This window comes from Sapajus apella, unplaced genomic scaffold (assembly GCF_009761245.1).
Source record: "Sapajus apella isolate SASKATOON/1434 unplaced genomic scaffold, GSC_monkey_1.0 scaffold12, whole genome shotgun sequence".
NCBI lineage: Eukaryota > Metazoa > Chordata > Mammalia > Primates > Cebidae > Sapajus > Sapajus apella.
The window spans coordinates 10,228,030-10,248,134 of NW_022436952.1; the positions used below are offsets into that span (position 1 = coordinate 10,228,030).

General features: G+C 41.9%; 1 protein-coding gene across 2 annotated transcripts in view; it reads right to left on the reverse strand.

Moving 5' to 3' along the window:
- The window catches only part of CA10 (carbonic anhydrase 10), a 536,417-nt gene extending 518,708 nt beyond the window's left edge, over nt 1–17,709 (reverse strand). The window contains exons 1-2 of one of the 2 annotated variants that reach the window (XM_032280090.1): nt 17,612–17,709; nt 15,390–16,030 (exon numbers count right to left, since the gene is read on the reverse strand). In XM_032280090.1, the coding sequence (XP_032135981.1) occupies nt 15,390–15,450 (61 nt within the window). In that variant the 5' untranslated portion in view covers nt 15,451–16,030; nt 17,612–17,709. The other variant, XM_032280089.1, reaches the window with a different exon arrangement.
- Nucleotides 17,710–20,105: the final 2,396 nt, after the last annotated feature.

Here is a 20,105-nt window from a genome sequence, read left to right on the forward strand (position 1 = left end):
AAATACATGGCATTTTCCTAATTTTAAAAAAATTATTAAAGAAACATATGGGTCAGACCAAGTAAACTGCCTCTGAAGATGAGCCTATGAAAAGACATGATTGTCTTCCTTCTCACTGCCTTTAAAATATTCCCCAAACATCCCAGTTTCCCGTAGTGAATCCGATTCAACCAACCTTAACTGATTATGTGCTATGTGCAGACATTGTGCTAAACACTTTCACATGCAGGCTCATTTAATCCCCATGTTTTACATGATATTGCCAAATTCCTTCCTAATTTTACTCAAAGTGTCTTTTATTCTTTTAGCTTCAGCCATAACTAAAGCAAAAGCCACCATTTATCAAGTGCCTTGTATGTGCCAAGCACCAGCCTCCATTTTTATTTCAAGCCCCCTTAACTCCAAAGATAGGTGTTATTGCCTCCGATTTACAAATAAGAATACTGACACTTAGAGATGTTAAATAACTTCCTAAAGTCACACAGTAAGAAACAGCAGAGTTGAGGTTAAATAGTAAGACAATGTACAATGTTTTTGATGAATGCTCTTCAATAAATCTGTAGCAGTCAATGACAACACCTAGGCTCTTCCCCGGTGTTGCACTAGATGGTTACAAGGTAATCATTCTACAAATATTATTTACGTTATTTCTCTCATAATGCCTTATCTTATGATTGCCCATCTAGAAAATCATTTGCCACATTTCTGTTCATTCACAGTCGTGAAAGATCTTCCTATATTTTTATCTTGCTGCCTCAACATTTCAAAAACTGGGGAAGTTTAGCATCAACAGTAAATTTTGACAATTTGCTGTAAAAGTCTCTTCATAGACTAAAATTCCCAAATTGGAAAAGGACCTAGAAACTACTTAGTTAAATATGCCTGTTTTAACTGTTAAAGGGAGAAAACTGGCCCCAGAATAGTAAAATTAATTTCTCCATGGCACAGAGCTAGTAGTGGCAAAATTAACACTAAACACAACATATCCTAATTTCCATCCTAATAATCTCTTTAGCAAATCACCTAATTCTGTCATCCCTATAATGTATAAAAATGTGCTCCAGGAACAATGCTTAAGAAGGCTTAAAATTCTCGACCTAGAAAAGGTATTTGTTTACTCTTAACCACAGTTTCCTTTCTCTGATCTAACTTGTTGTACAAAATAATGTCTTGAATTCCATGGCTATTTAGGTTTGTTTAATAGATTTTGAGGTAAACCACAGCTGAAAGGATTTTTGAAAGACTAGTCACTATTCTACATACTTGCTTACTCTCTCGAGGAATTCAAGCACATCACTAGCACCTCATAAACAGGTTATACATTACTTTTGGATATAATATGGTAAAACGATAAGGAACTTCATACTGTTTGACCCAATCATCACAATATTGAGATTATTTTTAAAAAATAATTTAATAGGGCTAGGCGCAGTGGCTCACACCTGTAATCCCAGCACTTTGGGAGGCTGAGGCAGGCAGATGACAAGGTCAAGAGATTGAGACCATCCTGACCAACTTGGTGAAACCCTGTCTCTACTAAAAATACAAAAATTAGCTGGGTATGGTGGCATGCGCCTGTAGTCCCAGCTACTTGGGAGGCTGAGGCAGGAGAATCACTTGAACCTAGGAGGTGGAGATTGCAGTGAGCCGAGATCTCGCCACTGCCCTCCAGTCTGGTGACAGAGTGAGACTATGTCCCCCCCACAACCAAAAACAATTTAATAAACATCTACTTGCATAATGCCAAAAAAATTCATAAACTAGAAACAACATTGATGCTTAAAAACAAGGGAAAAGTTAAATATAAGTAATGCTATTTAAGATGAATAAGCTACTATGGGGCTATAAGAAAAAAATAATGTATATTAAAGTGGCAGATATTAGCTAACTGTTCACAGACCATCTTCCCTTTGCTCCTGGCTACAAGGCTAGTCGACAACTCTCCGACTGTTTTAAAATAAGATGTGGCTGGCTGGGTACTTTGGCTCACACCTGAAATCCCAGCACTTTGGGAGGCTGAGGCAGGAGGATCACTTGAGGTTGAGAATCTGAGACCAGCCTGACCAACATGGTGAAACCCCATGGTAAAAAAAATAAATAAAAATTAGCTGTGTCCATGTCACTGACCAGAAAGGATGTACACAGCTTTCCTTCTTAGCCCACAACAACCCTTCCCATGGTCTTCCTCTACACTTTTTTCTCTATCTGGTGATGTTGATGTCTAGGAAAACTTTGGAAATCATAGGAGGCAGCAGAGCCCCCATCAGCCTGAGACTCCCAAATCACTATTAAATATAGAATTTTTTTTACCTTTTTCTTTCCTTCACCAAGCACCTACATACCCACACACATTCATTGACATCTATTGGACAGTTAATGCAAATAAGAAATAAGCCTCCATTGCGTCATGTCACTGAGGTTGTGGGGTGTATGTGTCAGAGTCCAGAATATCCTGAACTGACACAACTAGGAAGCAACATGGGGAAATACTAAGATATAAAGTGTCTTTTAAAAGTGTAAATTGGAAAAGTTATCATTTCAAACTTTAACAAACAAAAATTTGGTCTACAGGGAATAATATTTTCCCTAAATTTCTTTCATAATATTGTATTATATTTGGCATTAAAATACACTCAGTGATTCCCTGCTTCACTCATGTTTGTGACACTAAAACATTTTGCATATAACATCCCTGTCTTGCAAGGAGCACTGATCAAGGAAGAACATCTCACTTGAATACATGATTGGCCTAAACAACCAATGCACAAACACAACTCTCATTTATTAGGTTGTTCAACTTGTCTTACTTTGGATGTGGCACATTATATACTCTTACCTTGCTTAGTCAAGCTCTAACTTCAGCAGTTCTGAAAGCAGATTAAAAAAACAAAACAAAAAAGCCTGCACTAACTTACATAAAATTGCGTGTGGCTCTCATTCAGCCAATAAAACTCAGTGCTAAAACAAACTAAAAGGCCACAAAGAACTTCACCACAGTGGAAAAACAGGAATGAAACTTGTTACAGAAATAAAACATAATAACTTCACTACTTTATATTCCACTCTACAGGGGTTCGAGTCACTGTCACTTAGAGCCAGTATCATCACGGTACATTACAAGACTTAGACATCAAGTGACATATTTCTATTCACACCCAGGTCATACAATATAAACTTGATACCCACAGATGTCTCACTCTAAAATCCCCAAACATCCAGTGAGAAATTAACAATAGGGCCCCTTTTTTTTTTCTGTAACCCCCTTTCATTTTTTTTCTGTAATTAAAATAATAAGCAAACAACAACAAATTGTCCAATTGACCATTTCCTCACAGTTGTAAAGATTAACCAGGTGATTACAGCTGAATTTACTGCCAAGGACAGCGAATCCGCTCTGTTTTTTCAATTTCTAGCTCTTCTCTGGTAAGAACCAGTCGGCTACACCACAATTCTGTTACAAAAGGCCAGAGGGGAAGTAATGTTTTCTGACACAAGACTGAAAACACCATAGAGACCATAGTAATTTCCTGTATTGCTCTGCATCAAGACTAAAAAGTAGGGTAGGCTATTCTGCCTAAAGCACTCTAGTTCAACACTAACTAGGGACCATTGAGCATTCTAAAGTGTTGTTTTCTCCCAAGCTGGAATTTGGTAAGAATTATCATACATGTCCTAAGCAATCTCCTCAAGTGGGAACAGAGATGATATGCAGGAAAGAATGGCAATGTATCCACCCATCTTTCATTGTCCTAGTTCAAGCCTTTGGCATGGTGTCATAAACACAAAAGAGCCAAAATACATTGTAAACAACTATAAGTGCCCCAAATAAGGATGGTTTAGTCAAATGGAAATATAAGTCAGGGCAGGATCTAGAAAACTATCAAACATATTGCTCATTGGGAAGGTTCCCATTCTCTGTGACTCTGCACACTCAAAAACCACTCAAAAACCTGCATGCAGTAGAGAGAACACAGCAGCTGACAGAGGTGTGTTCTTCATCTCCTCTCCCCCATGGCCTCAGCTCTTGTCCCCCAGTCTCCCCTGGATGCAGAAAAGCCATTCTCAATCACTCCTTGTTATTCATTTATGTGTTAATTGAGTCATTAATTATTAAGCATTTTCTAAATGCCAGCTACGTGGTCCGGTAATGGGAAAACAACACACACACATTTTGTGTGTCACTACAAACACATTCTATAGGTCAAAGACCATTGCTGTTTTGTTTGCTACATTTTATTTTATGCCTGGCCCAGTGCCCACCTCATAGGAGGCATTTGTTAGCATTTGTGAAATAAATTAACAAATACATTAAACCCTGGGAAGAAATATCTTCCATATATATATATATATATTACTTTATTGTTCAAGAATCCTCTAAGGTATTTATTATTCTAACCTTGTGGTGGAGGACAAGTCTATGCTCCCTCAATAAGTGCAGCAGCTATCAGAATTGTTTTCCTGAGGGTAAAAGGTAGCTGTGTGTGTAGTGACAGAGAGGGGAGCGGAAAGAGAATATGTTGACTCATATCCTTCAGTAAATGTGTTTATTCCAACTCTGGCATTGCTGCCAAATGTGTTGCAAAGCCAGCAAGACTTGGCTCTGGAAAACTCACCTGAAAGTCACAGGCCTCATTTCCTACTGCCAGCCCCTTCAGCCACCAGGCATGAAGTATTGGACAAAGTTGAAGATTAATTCTTCATTTACTACGCCAAAGGTACCACCTCTCCCAGCTCAGGAGGCAATGGCATTTGTATGCTGTCTCCTTCATAACCACTGATAATCTCTCCACTGCCATCCTGATGGCCCCCTCATGCAAATGTAATCAAACCCCACACTGGCTATCCCATTACCAGCACAATCTTGCTAATAAACAACAATTGTGGCTTTGTTATAAAAGTGATCCTAGACCATTCATCACCACCCACATCTTCCCACCCCAACCCCTGACTGCTGGAAATCCTTTAAAGTTCTGTTTAAAGTTACATGAAATAAAAACTGCAAAACAGTTACAGAAAACCTTCACTAATCAATGAGTAAGGATGATAATAGACATACTGCAAAATCCATTATCAGTCAATAGGGTCCTGGATTATTTTTCCTAGGGTGTAAACATATGGCAATAAACTAAGTAAGAGATGATATAAGCTCTGTAATCTATATCTGGGTTACTTCAAAAGCTTCTGGGGAGCCATCTGGAACCAGAGACAACACTGGAAAATGACCAGTGGTCTGGGCCAAGTGGAGCATAGCTGGACAAGAGCCAAAGCTTTAACACTGACTGGTGCCTTCTTAATGAAAGTTGCAAACTGCATACTCCCTTGCGCCTTTGAAAGATGCCTTTCATGCACAGAGGGGCACAGGGTGATTTTCACTGACGTTATTACATGCAAGGCATTACTGTTATTGAAATTATATACCCTAAATATCCTTCCATCTCAACCTCATCCATCACACTACACTCTTCAGTTGTGGCCATGTTGACTTCTTGCCCATCTCCTGAATTAATCATGTCCTATGTCCTATCTAATCTCCCTTCCTTTGCAAATGTTGTTTCATATGATCATCCATCTCTCATCACACCCCTCTTGGTTAATTAGCCAAAATCTTCCACGACAACTCTTTAACATCCTTTGAGACTCACCCTAAGCATCCTCTACTAACACTACTTACTCTCCTTCTCTACCCCTTCTACCTTCAGGAGGAGTCAGATGTCCCTTCTCTCTTCTTCCCAAACATTTTCTATACTTCTTTTTATTACAATGCTTATCACATTCTGTTGTGACTGCCAATATTTTAAAAATTAGTCTCTTACTAGATGAAGAATTTTTGGAGGAAAAGGTCACTGTCTTAACTTATTCTGGTTGGATTCAGAGTACCTGACGTATGGTGTACCCTCAATAAATGTTGAATGATTAATTGGACAAAGGAAACCATTTCAATTTAGGTCTCTGCACTCATTCTATAGTAACTGGACCATGGAGTGGGTAAAATGGATATATCATTTAGTTAACCAATGGTATGTTCTGTTAAGTGAATGTATACTCTATTGGAAGTAAGGGTTGAATAGAATGTAATAAGATAAAACTGCTACACAATGCTTTGTAGAGCTTCGAGCATCTGTTTTATGTCAAATAGTGTATCTATTGCTTAGCCCACAATTAATCTTCATGACACCAATATATGTACAGATGATTCATTTCTCTTAGCCTTCATCTAAAGCTGAAGACATTGTTATTATTATTCAAGTACAGAATTGAAGACATTTCTATTTGCTTAATCTGAAAATACCAAATCTCAAAAATCAGGGTAAATGGGGGCGACAAAAGATTTTTTTTAATGGAATTATTTTGAAGTCTATAACTTAGAATGTCCCATAATGGCCTAATTGATCTGTTAGGCCAGGATTATTTTTAAATGGGTTTTGTGATCAGGAATAAATGTTGACAGAAAAAGAAGACAAGGAGTTGGTTTTCTAAGTAATTTCTCATTATAATCAAAGTAAAGAAATATTTTATTAAGTTGCATACAAACCTATGTCATTTTTCTTAGCTCCCCATTAGCTAGCTCCTCATAAGTAAAAGGTTAAGGGCTAAGCTTCTCATCATGCCTTACAATCCCTTTCACATTGACCTCAGGTTATTTTTGTAACCCCCATATCCAGTCATTTATTCCAGTCCATCCAACTCACGTACCCAGTCCACCATACATTGATACTTTGTCTTTTAAATGCCGTATTGTCTATGAACATACTATTCTTACCACATGGTATGTCTTCCTTCTCCCTGTTTTTTCAAAATCTCATGTATTCTTCTAGTTCTAGTTCAAATCTTTTCTGTAAATCTTTTCCTTCCTCACTTGTTCCTACCAACAACAGAATTAATTGCTATTCCTTTATACTCCAATTATACTTTATACACATTTCCATTATACAACATGTACTCTATTGTTAAATACTAAGGACCAAGCATTGTTCATTTTTGTGATTCCAGTGCCTGGCATACAGTTTGCTGTCAATACTTTTTTGTTGAATATAGAATAAATGACTAAATAATTGATTGACATTTATAAAAACAGGTCGAAAGTGTCAACCAGTATCATTATTAATGTCAATGATTATATGATAATTTTATGGCAGCAACTTCAATTTACTGAATTATTAATATATGTCAGGTAGTATGGCAGATTCTTATATACATTTTCTATACCTTTCCTTTTACAGATGAGGAGTTAAGGTGCAAAGAACTTAAATGACTTATTCAAGACACACAAGAGTGAATCCCAAAGTTAGAATTCACACATCTGCCTAACTGGGCTCCAAAACCCATGCTTACTCTCACATGATGTGTATAAATTGGCCAGTGGTTACTGTATTCCAGATGCCACATTAGCCATTTTACAAATGGTGTTTTGTTGTCCTTATAATTGCTTTGTAGAAACAACAACCTTGAGGGGTAAATATTATCTCTGTTTTACAAATAAGAAAGCTGAGATTTACCTCCAGTCCCCTCCAATAGACCCCCCCCATAAAAAAATATTTCAACTCAACTGTCTACAATCTCAGACAGGCTACAAACTATGTAAAGTACAAGAGTAGCTGTAGACATGCAACAGAAATTTAAAATCCAAAGAAATGTTAGAATTTCAAACAAAGTCTAACCAAGAATCCATTGAATCGATGCAAAGATCCATAATAAAAAAGCAAGTCACAAAGCAAATAACTATATTAGGATACTCCATATTCTCTCAATTCAGTAGCTCCCTAAGTGCACTCATCCCAGCTTTCCAGTATCTCTCAAAGTGAATCTTTCGTTTCATTTGGAACATTCTTGAGTGTACATCTTGTTTCTATTCCTCCTTTTTTATGATGAGATCCCCTCTCTCTTTCATCCAAACCTCCAAAAGCAATTTAATATACACTTTTTCTTTCATGTCTAGACTTCTACCTTCTATACAATTTAGGCCAATTATCAAACAATTAGACATTATTCTTATTCCTTTATATCACAATGCATTTTAGCATCATAACTTTGCATTTATAATAATATCTTAACAAACATTATTCATATTGCTTTATGTCATTCTAAACTATGTATCTCAACTTTGCTTCTATAACTATATCTGAAGTATGTATCATTACATAATATAGTAATGACACAGATACTTTACACTTGCAAAATGCAAAACATGTTTTGAATCACTCTCTGATGTTTCCCTCAGCAATGCTTTGAAATAGGCAAAGCAAATATGATTTTTACTGTACCGATGAGAACTGAGATTCCAAGAGGTAAAGAAAACTGCCCAAAGTTATAAAAGTAACAAAGGTAGAGTCGTAGTGAAAGACATACGTGAGGCCAACAAAGATGAAAAAATGCTCATCATCACTGGTCATTAGACAAATGCAAATCAAAACTACACTGAGATACCATCTCACGCCAGTTAGAACGGCGATCATTAAAAAATCTGGAGACAACAGATGCTGGAGAGGATGTGGAGAAATAGGAACACTTTTACACTGTTGGTGGGAGTATAAATTAGTTCAACCATTGTGGAAGACAGTGTGGCAATTCCTCAAGGACTTAGCAATAGAAATTCCATTTGACCCAGCAATCCCATTACTGGGTATATATCCAAAGGATTATAAATCGTTCTACTATAAGGACACACGCACACGAATGTTCATTGCAGCACTGTTTACAATAGCAAAGACCTGGAACCAACCCAAATGCCCATCGATGATAGACTGGACAGGGAAAATGTGGCACATATACACCATGGAATACTATGCAGCCATCAAAAACGATGAGTTAATGTCCTTTGTAGGGACATGAATGAACCTGGAAACCATCATTCTCAGCAAACTGACACAAGAACAGAAAATCAAGCACTGTATGTTCTCACTCATAGGCGGGTGTTGAACAATGAGAACGCATGGACACAGTAAGGGGAGCATCACACACTGGGGTCTGTCAGGGGGAAATAGGGGAGGGACAGTGGGGGTGGGGAGTTGGGGAGAGATAGCATGGGGAGAAATGCCAGATATAGGTGATGAGGAGGAAGGCAGGACATCACACTGCCATGTGTGTATCTAGGCAACAATCTTGCATGTTCTTCATATGTACCCCAAAACCTAAAATGCAATTAAAAAAATAATCATTAAAAAAATTTAAAAAGGAAAAGGCAGAGCCAGCACTTCTTCAGCACTGAGAATTAGCTCTTTTTCTGCCACATTATGAGATAAATTCAAATCTGCTTAGAAGTTGGCCAAACACAGTTGAAGTGAACAGGAAGACTGAACTATGAGTTACACCTGTTATTGTTAACAAAAGATCAAGCTGGCAGGGAATATTTTGTCTTCAGATATTAGTCCATCATAATATGAGGCCATCATGATTAAGCATTTAGAACATTATTAATAATAGTATAATTATGAGGGCAAAGGCTGTGTGGATAATATTAACAAAATAAAATTTGAGATCATTTCATGAGTATTATATATTCCATCTTTATCTTATCATTTAAATTCTGGGTTTTGTTGTTGCTGTTTTGAGACAGGGTCTCACTCTGTCGCCCAAGCTGTAGTGTAGTGGTGCAATCTGGGCTCACTACAGCCTCTGCCTCCCGGGTTCAGGCAATTCTCCCACCTCAGCCTCCTGAGTAGTTGAGATGACAGGCACACACCACCATGCTTGGCTAATTTTTGTATTTTTTTGGTCGAGGCAGGGTTTCACCACGATGGCCAGGCTGAAATTCTGTTTTTGTAAATGTTTTGATACTACTTATACAGAACACTAGACATATAGAGGGGAAGTATTCCTGCATATTAATATGTAACAGATTACTGACAGGTTACCTATTACAGTGGAGGTAATAGGTTATCTCCCAGTGGAGCACAGGAAAGGACAGTGGATTGCCTCAGCGATTAGACGTGGGATCTCACACGCATCAATTGATAGAAGAGAAACAGCTAAGAAGCAGGAGGCTTCGAGATAATGAGCTCTGTCATGGAAGCTATACAGACATAAGCTATGATACGTGGTCATTTGATGGCATGGTAGAGGGGATTGTAGGAACGTTTGGAGATTTGGACTGGAAGATTTTGAAGACTTTCCACCTTGAATTCTTTTTTTTTTTTTTTTTAATTGAAACAGAGTCTTACTCTGTTGCCAGGACTGGAGTGCAGTGGTGCGACCTTGGCTCACTGCCACCTCTGCCTCCCCGGTTCAAGAGATTCTCCTGCCTCAGCCTCCTGAGTAGCTAGGATTACAGGTGCCCGCCACTACACCCAGCTAAGTTTTTGTATTTTTAGTAGAGACAGGGTTTCACCATGTTAGCCAGGCTGGTCTCGAACTCCTGACCTCAGGTGATCTGCCTGCCTCAGCCTCCCAAAGAGCTGGGATTACAGGTGTGAGCTACCATGCCCGGCTCCACCCTGAATTCTATATTTCTATGATTCTTCTGTGTTTCCAATGTACTTTGGCCAACTTATTTCATGGAATTTATCTCATCCTACCTTTCATTGTGTTGATTTATGTATTTACTTGTCTCTTCTGAAAAATTAATTTTTTTGAGAGGAAAAAAAAGATAGGTTTCAATACTCTTTCTATAATGGCTTGCAACCATACACATTTATGATTCCTGGATCTCTTTTTTTGACCTAACCGCTAGGCCCAAGTATGTAATGTTTGATTAAGGTGATAAATTGAGATGTTAGTTACTGACTTAGGCTGGTAATCAAAGCCCTCTCCCTAGCCAAGGGACTGACTGTCCACATTGACATTTACTTTTCCCTTGGGATTTTATAAAACCCCAAAAGACTTTCTTGACTCACTATCTGGAGAGTTTCATTTATGATGGTGGTTACCTGTCTGGGATATATGACATCACATGGGAAACTGGATTTAAAGAAACCATATTGCTAATGAGATAATCAGATAAGTAGGCATTGTAAAAGTGGGGCTTTTTCTTTGATGAGACATTCTATTTCAAGCCATATTAAAAGCATATGTAGTTAGCCATTTTGAAGCACTTTAAAGTTGGTCTATACTGCATATTTATAATATACAATAGAAATAAAGCTTCTGTTGATTCCCCTGGGTAATAAGTATTACATGATTTCCAGGTAGTTTATTGAACTTTCTAAGCCTCAACTCCATATTGGGCTCACAGGGATAAAGTGGGTTATGCTCATGACTGTGCACCAAAGCTTAATGGCACCAGTCTCATTCATGTGAGAAGGAAAATGAAGAGACCTTTCAAAATTGTTTAGTCAAGGCTTCCTGGAAAATAGGATTTGTGCTCAGTGTTATAGATGTGCTTGCTGATAATGGTTTTCTTTTTGCTTTTAAACAAGTTGACATGGAAAAAAGCAAAAGCTTACTCCACCATGAACCAAACCTGTACAATGTCAGATTTGTAGGAAATAATGTAATGATACTATTGCATGCTTACTATGATATGGCAGAAACTGTGCTATGTGAAAATCACTAGACATAATATCTCATTTAGTTGATATAACAAACATGTGAGATGTGGACTATTATATCTTTTCTAGATGTAAGGAAACTGAAGTTAAGCCATTTTAATGTTAAGATTAGGAAAATAATGTAGTAAATATTTCTTGTTTGTAGAGACTGCTGATACTAAGATGCTAGAGGCATTTGGGTAATAGTCTCATCTATTTGATTGACAGAGTAATATACAACTCAAATGCTACCTTAATTCTGAACTGTAATCATCTTAAATTTTACTTCCAATTTTTTTAAAACCTATATTCATTTAACCCAATTTATGCTTTCAGAGACACCAAAATAAAAAATATTAAATAAAAATATTTGAAAGGAATCTTGTACCAAAACATAAATGATATACTGAATTTTGATTCAGGTAGACCTGGATGTGAAACCTCTAGGCTGAAGCTCTGTGGGCTTTGGTTGCTATATCTATAAAATTGTCCCACAAATTCTAAGAATAGATGAGTTAAATATGTGCAATATATGTAAAATGTGTGAAAATGGCACATAATTCAAACAATTATTGATGTTATTATTATGACTAAATGGGCAAAGAAGTAAAGTTACATAAGGAGGAAGTAGGGTGCATTGTATAAATTAAATCAGGGAGCTCTGGTTTGACCAGGAAATTCTCTCCTCATACTGCTAAGCATACATTCTTGCTGATCCGAGCTGCTTTGGTAGGAAGGGGATGGTGCTCTTGCAGTACACAGAAAAATCATTCTGGTTCTGTCTCTCTCCCTCTCTCTTTCTTTCTCTGGTCTCTTCACAGATCCTGGATGCCTTACATTTTCAGCAAAGTAAGATCTGAATTTAATGGAAAGCCAGAAGAACTCCCAAATCATAGCATTCTCCCTTTAGTCTAGCTGTGTTGCATTAAGTAGCCAAAACTGATGTGATTTCTCAAATAAAAGACATATATATGCTACTGACCCAGCATCTAGCTAAGTCTGGCCAAACAGTCCCATTTTCCAACAGTTTCATTACAACCAAATTATTAGTGCAGAACCATCAAATATGCCAAGCCCAGGTGTCTGTACTTTAAGCAATATATCCAAACAGGCCCAAGGAGAAATTTGGGGGTGGGTTAGAAGAGTGTTGGAACCATTGGTTAACAAAACACTAAGCTACAAAGCACCAGTGTGTTTCTGAAAGCAAATGCCACCAAAAGAAATTCAGTCAATATATCTTCTATGTGACAACGCTACTACCAACATTTTCTTTCTGCAAAGTGTTCAGACTACAGACTTTTACTAGTCTTTTCCAGCCTGGTATTTCTCGGTAATGAAGCCAGCTCTATCAATGCTTTAAGTATCAATGTCTGGTAACTCTGTAAGGGTTAGCACCCATTTACTGGTCAGGAAAATTCATTCCAAGATGGTAAAGAGGTGCTTTGCTTTTATTTATTTATTTTTTTAATTTAAGATTTAGTAGATTCTATGATCACAGGGTTATGTTCCCTTCACTAGAGCTCAGTCATGAGTAAATTAAAACTGCAAATCATGGAAACAGAAATGAAAGACCCACTAAACTCTCCCAAAGCCACAATTATTCAACCTTAGTGTATTGCATTTCCTATACATCCTAAGGCTGTCAGATGGAAAAAGAATGGAGTCTGAGTCTCTCAAACTGTAACAATTGTGAGTCATAATCATATTACTAATCATAATTCTCACACACATGAGCATTATTGAGTGAGTGGCTCTGCTTACAGGAGGATGAGGCCACCCTGGCCAGGAAGAAGGAATGGCCTTTTAAAGTTGTTTATGTATGTGTAAAATAAAGAGTATATAATGTTGCATCTCTGCCTAAATGTCTTCATAAAGTACAAATTAATGCAGATTCCAACTAGGCATTTGGAATGCTAACCTAGTTTTCTGTGTTTAGCTAATAGCTAGCAATTTTGCTTACACTTTTATCCTCTCATTACATAGCAATAATGATTATTTAGTAAACAAATGTGAAAGGCCATGTACTCCATAGCACTCCTCCTGGGTTGGAAATAACCCCCCTCCTAATGCTTCCATTTGAATAATTTAGTTACTGATACACCAAATCAAATATAGCTGTGGCAGGTATCCCACTAATGCCTCTTTTGGAGGCCAATATCAGACCCTTTCTCAGCCCGTTCCCCTCAGTGATTGCCTGGCCAAATTCAGAGTAAGGGCCGGGGACAAAGGATGCTGGAGGGAATCCAGAGCCTTAATCAATGTTAACCCTCTATAAATCTTAAGGTATTCAAATGGTTTGTGTGATTTGAAAATTATCCATGATACTGGGAGAAGTAAGGAAAGGCTATTTTATAACTAGTCAAATACTCTGGAATAAGAGGGAGAGTTTGAAGTAGATATGTAGAAGAGAAAGATGTAAAATATGGCCTTGTGAGGTGCCACCCAGTTCATCTCTGGACATATGACTGATATAAACCTTTACAAATCACTTGAGAATTTTTACTTCTAGATGCAGCATGAAATAATAGAAGTCCCACTAGAGGAGCTGGGGTGACCCCAGGGCACATTTTCTTGTCTCCCAGGTGCACAACACATCTCACTGATGTACCACATAGACAAATTTCTTAATATGGTAGCCAAGCCCCACACAGAATGATTTCGGATAACAGATTCCCATTCCTTCTCTATGAGGAGAAAATTGGAAACGTAGAGTGGGATTTGGAACAGGGACTAGGGTGAAGGCAGAACTAGGGTTGTTTTCTCCTGTCCAGAATCAGGTCTGGCTTGAGGGGAGGGGACTGACATGTCTCTCCACCCCAAGGCTGCTTAAATGTGGCTGCTCAAAGGGGCAATATCCCGCTCTTCTTTTCTGATGACTTCATGGGAAGTTGGCCGAGTACCCAGTTCTGCAGAAGGAATGCAGGAAGAAGGGAGCACTACAAACGGGCTTTTCCTTGGGTGCTTAAACGGCAGGTGTGAAGGGAAATGGGGTGGGTGCCTTCAATGGGAGGAGCTACTGAACTGGGCAATACTGATGGTCCAGGGGCTTTCCCCTTTCCCTCCCAGCTTCCTCCTATCCCCAATTCCCTGCACCGACAAAGACACTGCTCGAAAACCTGAACCCGTCCTATCACACTCAGGCACAGGTGTGCACAAGCCCTACCTCTTCACCTCAACACCCTGAATTCCCATTTGCTTTTAAAAGCACAGACAGGCACAAGTAAACTGAGAGGTCTGAGCCAGCATCCTTGCTACTGGGAATTAAAGAACACCAGAATGTAAAGTGGTATTTGTGACATTGTGGTGCTTTAAAAAGAAAATTGGGGGGTATAGGGGGGTGTGCCAGCAGGTTTCAAAGCATCGCAATCACTCCCGATGTGTTTGAGGAAGGCATGGAGGACATCCCTCTGATCCCTGCTTAATACTCTCCAGTCCCGCATCCCCCCCGCAGTCTCTTGAAAGTGTTTATATACCGGGGCAGGGCCCTGCGTCCATTTTGCCAGCTAGGAACCACCGAGTTTGGGAACTTTGAAAGCCAGGGGATGGGGGTGGTGGTTGCCAAGGCTCAGATTTCGGCGCCAGAGTTCTCAGCCAGGAAAGCAGTTGAAAATCAACACCCATCTGCCTCTTCTTTCTCATCCCCCACCACTTTTTCCTTCACCCTTCCAGGACTGCACACAGATCCTAACCCCACCACACACACACACACACACACACACACACACACACACACGCACGCACACAGACACACACACACACACACACACCCTTGGGCTGAGAAGGTTTTTGATTCTGATGGCGGCAAACCCGCAGAACTGAAAGGGTCTCACCACCCCCTTCTCCCGCGGCTACGTACAATAAAACCCCATACACCCCAAACATCACAACAGAACCCGAATCCGCCAGTGAGTTCGGCGCGTCCCGTACCTGATATGCAGACGATGAAATTGGCTTGAAGAAGAAAAAGCACCTCCCAGACTATTTCCATCCTCTGATTCTCATTCCAAGTGCATCACTCGACGGGAAAACAGGGGGGCCGGGGGGGGAGCCCGACACGGCACACACACATACACACGCGCGCACACTTCCGAGCGAGTGCACACTCGCACTCCCACCCGACAGCCGGCCGGGGACAGTCACCCCCAAGATCAATATCGCAGTTTGAATTGTTCCGGCAAATCTCCCCTCGGGCTGGACGGATGTGCGCCCCAGATGTGCTGACACATGTCCGATGCCTCGCCGCCTCGGAGGTCTCCCCGCTCGCGTGTCTCTTCTCTTCGCACCAGCGGCGGAAACCGAACTAGCAGCGTCGGCGGCGGCGGCGGCAGCCACCTGAAGCCACCAGCACTGGGCTCTTCCAGCAAAAGCGAGACCCCGATTCGCCTGGCGCCCCAAGAAGACATAGACGATAGCCCCCCGCCGGGCCGCGCCGTGCAATTCCGGGCTCCCGGGAGCGCGTAGCTGGCTGGCTAAGCCCCGGCAGTCTGCGGCAAGTTGCACTCGAAGTCCGCCCCCCTCACCGGGGCATGGTCGGAGGGTGGCTGCTGCTCCCCGGGGTCGTTCTCCTGCTGCCGGGGGGCGAGGAAGGAGCAGACACACAGAGAAAGAGAGGCAGGGATTATTGCCCGAAACCGCCAGCCGCCGGCTGCCTCCGCCGACCCTCCCTGCTCCCCAAGTCCGCGCGCAGCCGGCCGCCTCTCAGCCGGGTTCCGGCCGTGCGTCCAGGGCGCCGAGTGGAAGGGCTGGGCCCCGGGGACGGGGGCACGGTGGGGGCCCACGGACTCCCCAGGTCGCGCGCGCCCTGCCTGCTCCTCTGCTATTTTCCTGGACTCCCCCGAAACCCCAGTTGCCTGGCTTCCATCGCCCGCAAAGAGCGCCGCTGCCGAGATTTTCCGCAATGCAACTGCAGGGGTCGTTATTTCCTCGCCTACGGATCCCGACGCTTCCCGACTCCGAGAAGAGGAGGGCAGGTGGGGGCGGGAGGAGGAGGAGGAGGAGACAGAGGCTCGGCCAGGTGAGCGTCCTCGCCGCCGCCGGGAGTCCCGGCGTCAGCCCCGCAGCCCGGCATCCGGGGGCGGAAGCAGGAGGCCCGGGCGGGTAGGTGAGGCTGTGCGCGTCCATGAGGAGGAGGAAGAGGAGGAGGAGGCGGTGGCTGGGTGTCAGAGCTTCAGGCCACCTTGGCCGCCGCCTCGGCCCCAGTCCCTGGCAGCCGCCTCCGCACTCCGCCCCGCCCTGGCTGCCTCTGTTACCCTCCCGGATTTTCGAGTTTCTCTTCTTAAAAAGAACTTCGTGTTTGCGGATTCAGCGCGGGAGACCCAGGCGGGACTCATCCTGGGAGTGCTGTGCTGTGCTCTCCCTCCGCTGCGAAATATTGGAGTCTTTTTTTTTTTTTTTTTTTGCATGATTCATTCCCTGCCCTCTCCATTTCGTCCCTCTCACCCCCCCCCCCACCCTGCCCCTTCCCCCTTTCCGCTCCAGTGCCAGAACACTACTTACCCCAGAGTTCTTTTCTCCGCAGCTTCTTAGACCAGGTGCAACTCTTGCCTGAGAGTCCCTGCCGCCCTCCTCCCGAAAGGAGGGAATGCCGCCTTTCCGAGTCCGGGTGCCAGCAGCGGCTGCTGCCAACTGCGCCTTCGCCCGACTCCCGGAGGATCCGGGACTATTGGAAGCCCGGGCTTTAGGGGAACTGGCTTCCCTTCTTGTCCTTCTTTTATTCTGTTTTTCTTTAGAGAAGCTCTAGTGCTTTGGAGGCCTTTGCTGGGCTTCAGGATACTTTCCGCCAACGACACAGCAGCTTCCACTGAAGGAGATTTCCCCACCAAACCCGCGCGCGCGCGTGCACACACACACACCCAGCGCGCGGCTCTCCAGGGCCCCAGGGGAAGGTAGGGGCGGCGCGAGCACCACCCACCCACCCTGGCCAAGGCCAGAGGCAGCCGGTCCACGGAAGGTCTCCCGGGGAGGCGGGCTGTCTATAGCCGGGGAAAGACTTGCACCGGTTGCAGTGTGGATGCGGGAGAATTGGAAGAAAACCCTGTGCTCGGGACTGTTCGCCTAAGAGAGCTGGGAACGAAAGGGGAAATATAAAATCTCAACAGATTTGTTTGCTTCCATCACTGCAGTGGTGGTTTGCGAAACCCCAAACCTACCTCTTTGGGGTTACTGAAGAAGAGGAAGGCAGCGTAGAGGGAATCCCTGGGAAGATCCAGGATTTCTCGGCGCGCTTGTCCCGATTGGGAACTGTGACGTTAGGAGATTTTGCACAAGCGCGGATGAACACACAACAAACACAGACACACACATATCCCGCGGGGATTTTTTTCACTTTTCATGTTTGATGTTTAGAAGCGATTTCAGTATAAACCTCGGTCTAATAACTGCATAAAGGGGAGATAAGTGGAGAGGGAGGAGGGGAAGGTAAATGTGCCGTTCATCCGCACAGAGTCAGTCCAGTGAATTCTCCGGTGTTGATCCCAGCACCCGGGCTGTGCGGCATCCAGGGGTGCGGAGTGGGAGCTAAAGGAGTTACATTACAGTGCCCCCAGGATTCCTGAAGGGACTCCAACTGCCCAGGAGTCTGGCGGGTTTTTTTGCTGACTGGCGGGGGGAAGAGGGAGGAACAAGAGAGCGCGCAGAGCAGACGAGCAGCTCTCTGAGCGGTCTGGGCTGGGCGGCTGCGGGAGCCAGAGCTGCGTAGTCCCACCAACTCTAGGGATTCGAAAACGGAACCGCCTGCAGACCTGCCTGCTGTTAAGAAGGAGATGTGGCTGAGCGATCTGTTCTCTGAGAGGAAGGCCAAGGACTCCAGGTGGTCAACACGTTAAAAATCTAGGCCCAGATGAAATAAATCCGGCATTCTTATGTAGAGAGCTTCCAGGCTCAGCAGGGAAAAGAATGAAACTTCAGAACATTAAAAGAATCCCAGATAGTGAGAATTAGCCCGTTTTGGAAACATATGGGGGCGTTTGTCTCCGTGTCTTGAAAGTAGACTGCATGATTTTTTGTTTGTTTTTGGGGGCGGGGGGGGGGAAGCAGTTTGACAAAGATAGGCAGATTCCGTCCCGGTGAGCGTTCAGAAGCGTGGACAGCGACTTACCTACCTTCTGTACTTGGGTGGGGAGGTAATGCTGGCAGAAGAACTCTCTCCTCTGGAAGCATGGTGCCCGAATTTTTATGCCACTACCCATTCATTTACCAATGATTTCTGAAATTATTAAGTGTCTTAGACGTGTCAAACACTGTGGCAACTTACTGGGGTTTTGTAACTGAAATGCATAATCCTTGCTTTCAAAAAGCCTAAAGACCATGTATCCCTCTATATTCTGCTTTAAGAGCCAATGCCAGTAAAATAATACCTTATTTCCACCCTTCCAACCTGCATAGTCACCTCCAGCATTCACAGAGAATACTTAATCTGCGGTCTGCCTCTGAGTGCTTTCAGGTTTGAAAAAAAGTCAACTTATATGAGAGTGTTTGCTTTTAAAAAAGTGTGAATGTACTGATTGTTATGTGTGAAACATTATGCGTATTGATTGTTATGTGTGAAGATTATGTGTGAAGCATTATGAATCCCTTATATAAATTATCTCATTTAATCATCATAATGTGACTGTGAGATAAATGTCATTATTACTTTCATTTTACTGACAATAAAACAATACCAGGGTAGTTATTTGTCCAAGGTTCCACAGCTACTAATCAGTAGTGTAGAGACCATAGCTGGAAAGTCCAAAGTCAGAAGCCATGTCACACCACTTCCTTATATGCTCTGTAAAATTAAAAATGTTATCTTGGGGAGGTCACTTCGAACTTAAAGAGAGCAGAAGTACACACATGACAACTAGAAGTTAATCAAAGGTAGTACGAAAATTTAATGGTAGATAATGCAATTTAGAACCCAACTACATTAGAATTGGGAGAAGGAAAAGATAATTGGGAATTAGAAATAATAAAAAGCATTTCTTATGACAGAATTGGAGTGCCTGCTAGATGTCAGTTCTGTTTTTGGCACTTAGAATATAGCAATGAACACAATAGTCCTCAGCATATTGATTCCATACTAGCAATTGCTAGAAGAAAGAGCCATACTTTCTTGAGTCATTTCTAGGCTACTACATTTCTAGACTAGGTTGGTACATGTTTTTCTGAGAAATTCACCATCTTTATACAGAAAATAACTCAGTAAAAAAAAAATGTATTAAGTAGAAGCCTTTAAATTTAAGTAAATCCTGCCTCTCCTTTTTGTCGTTTTTTAGCCCACAAAACAAACCAAGAAATATGAAAAAATGTCCATGAAGGTAGAAATATTATTTGCCCTCTTCATATTTTAATGTGCTTATATGCATATCTAAATAACTACCAAGAATCCCTTTACACCATACCTGTCTTTTTCTTTTGTTTCTTTCCTACTCCTCTACATTTCTGCACTACAAATTCAGTGCAAGTATCTTACACATCTAACAGAGTCTTGACCAAGCCCACCCAAGTGTGAGAGATACCAATTGCCCTGTTTTGAAAGCAAGGAATTATATTTCCATTTAATTCCTTGCTTTCCATCAGATGACTTATCTGATGGTAAACTTTGTAAGAGTTTGACTTTCATTAGGGTACATTTATCAGAGGCCAGGCCTTACTGTATTAGAA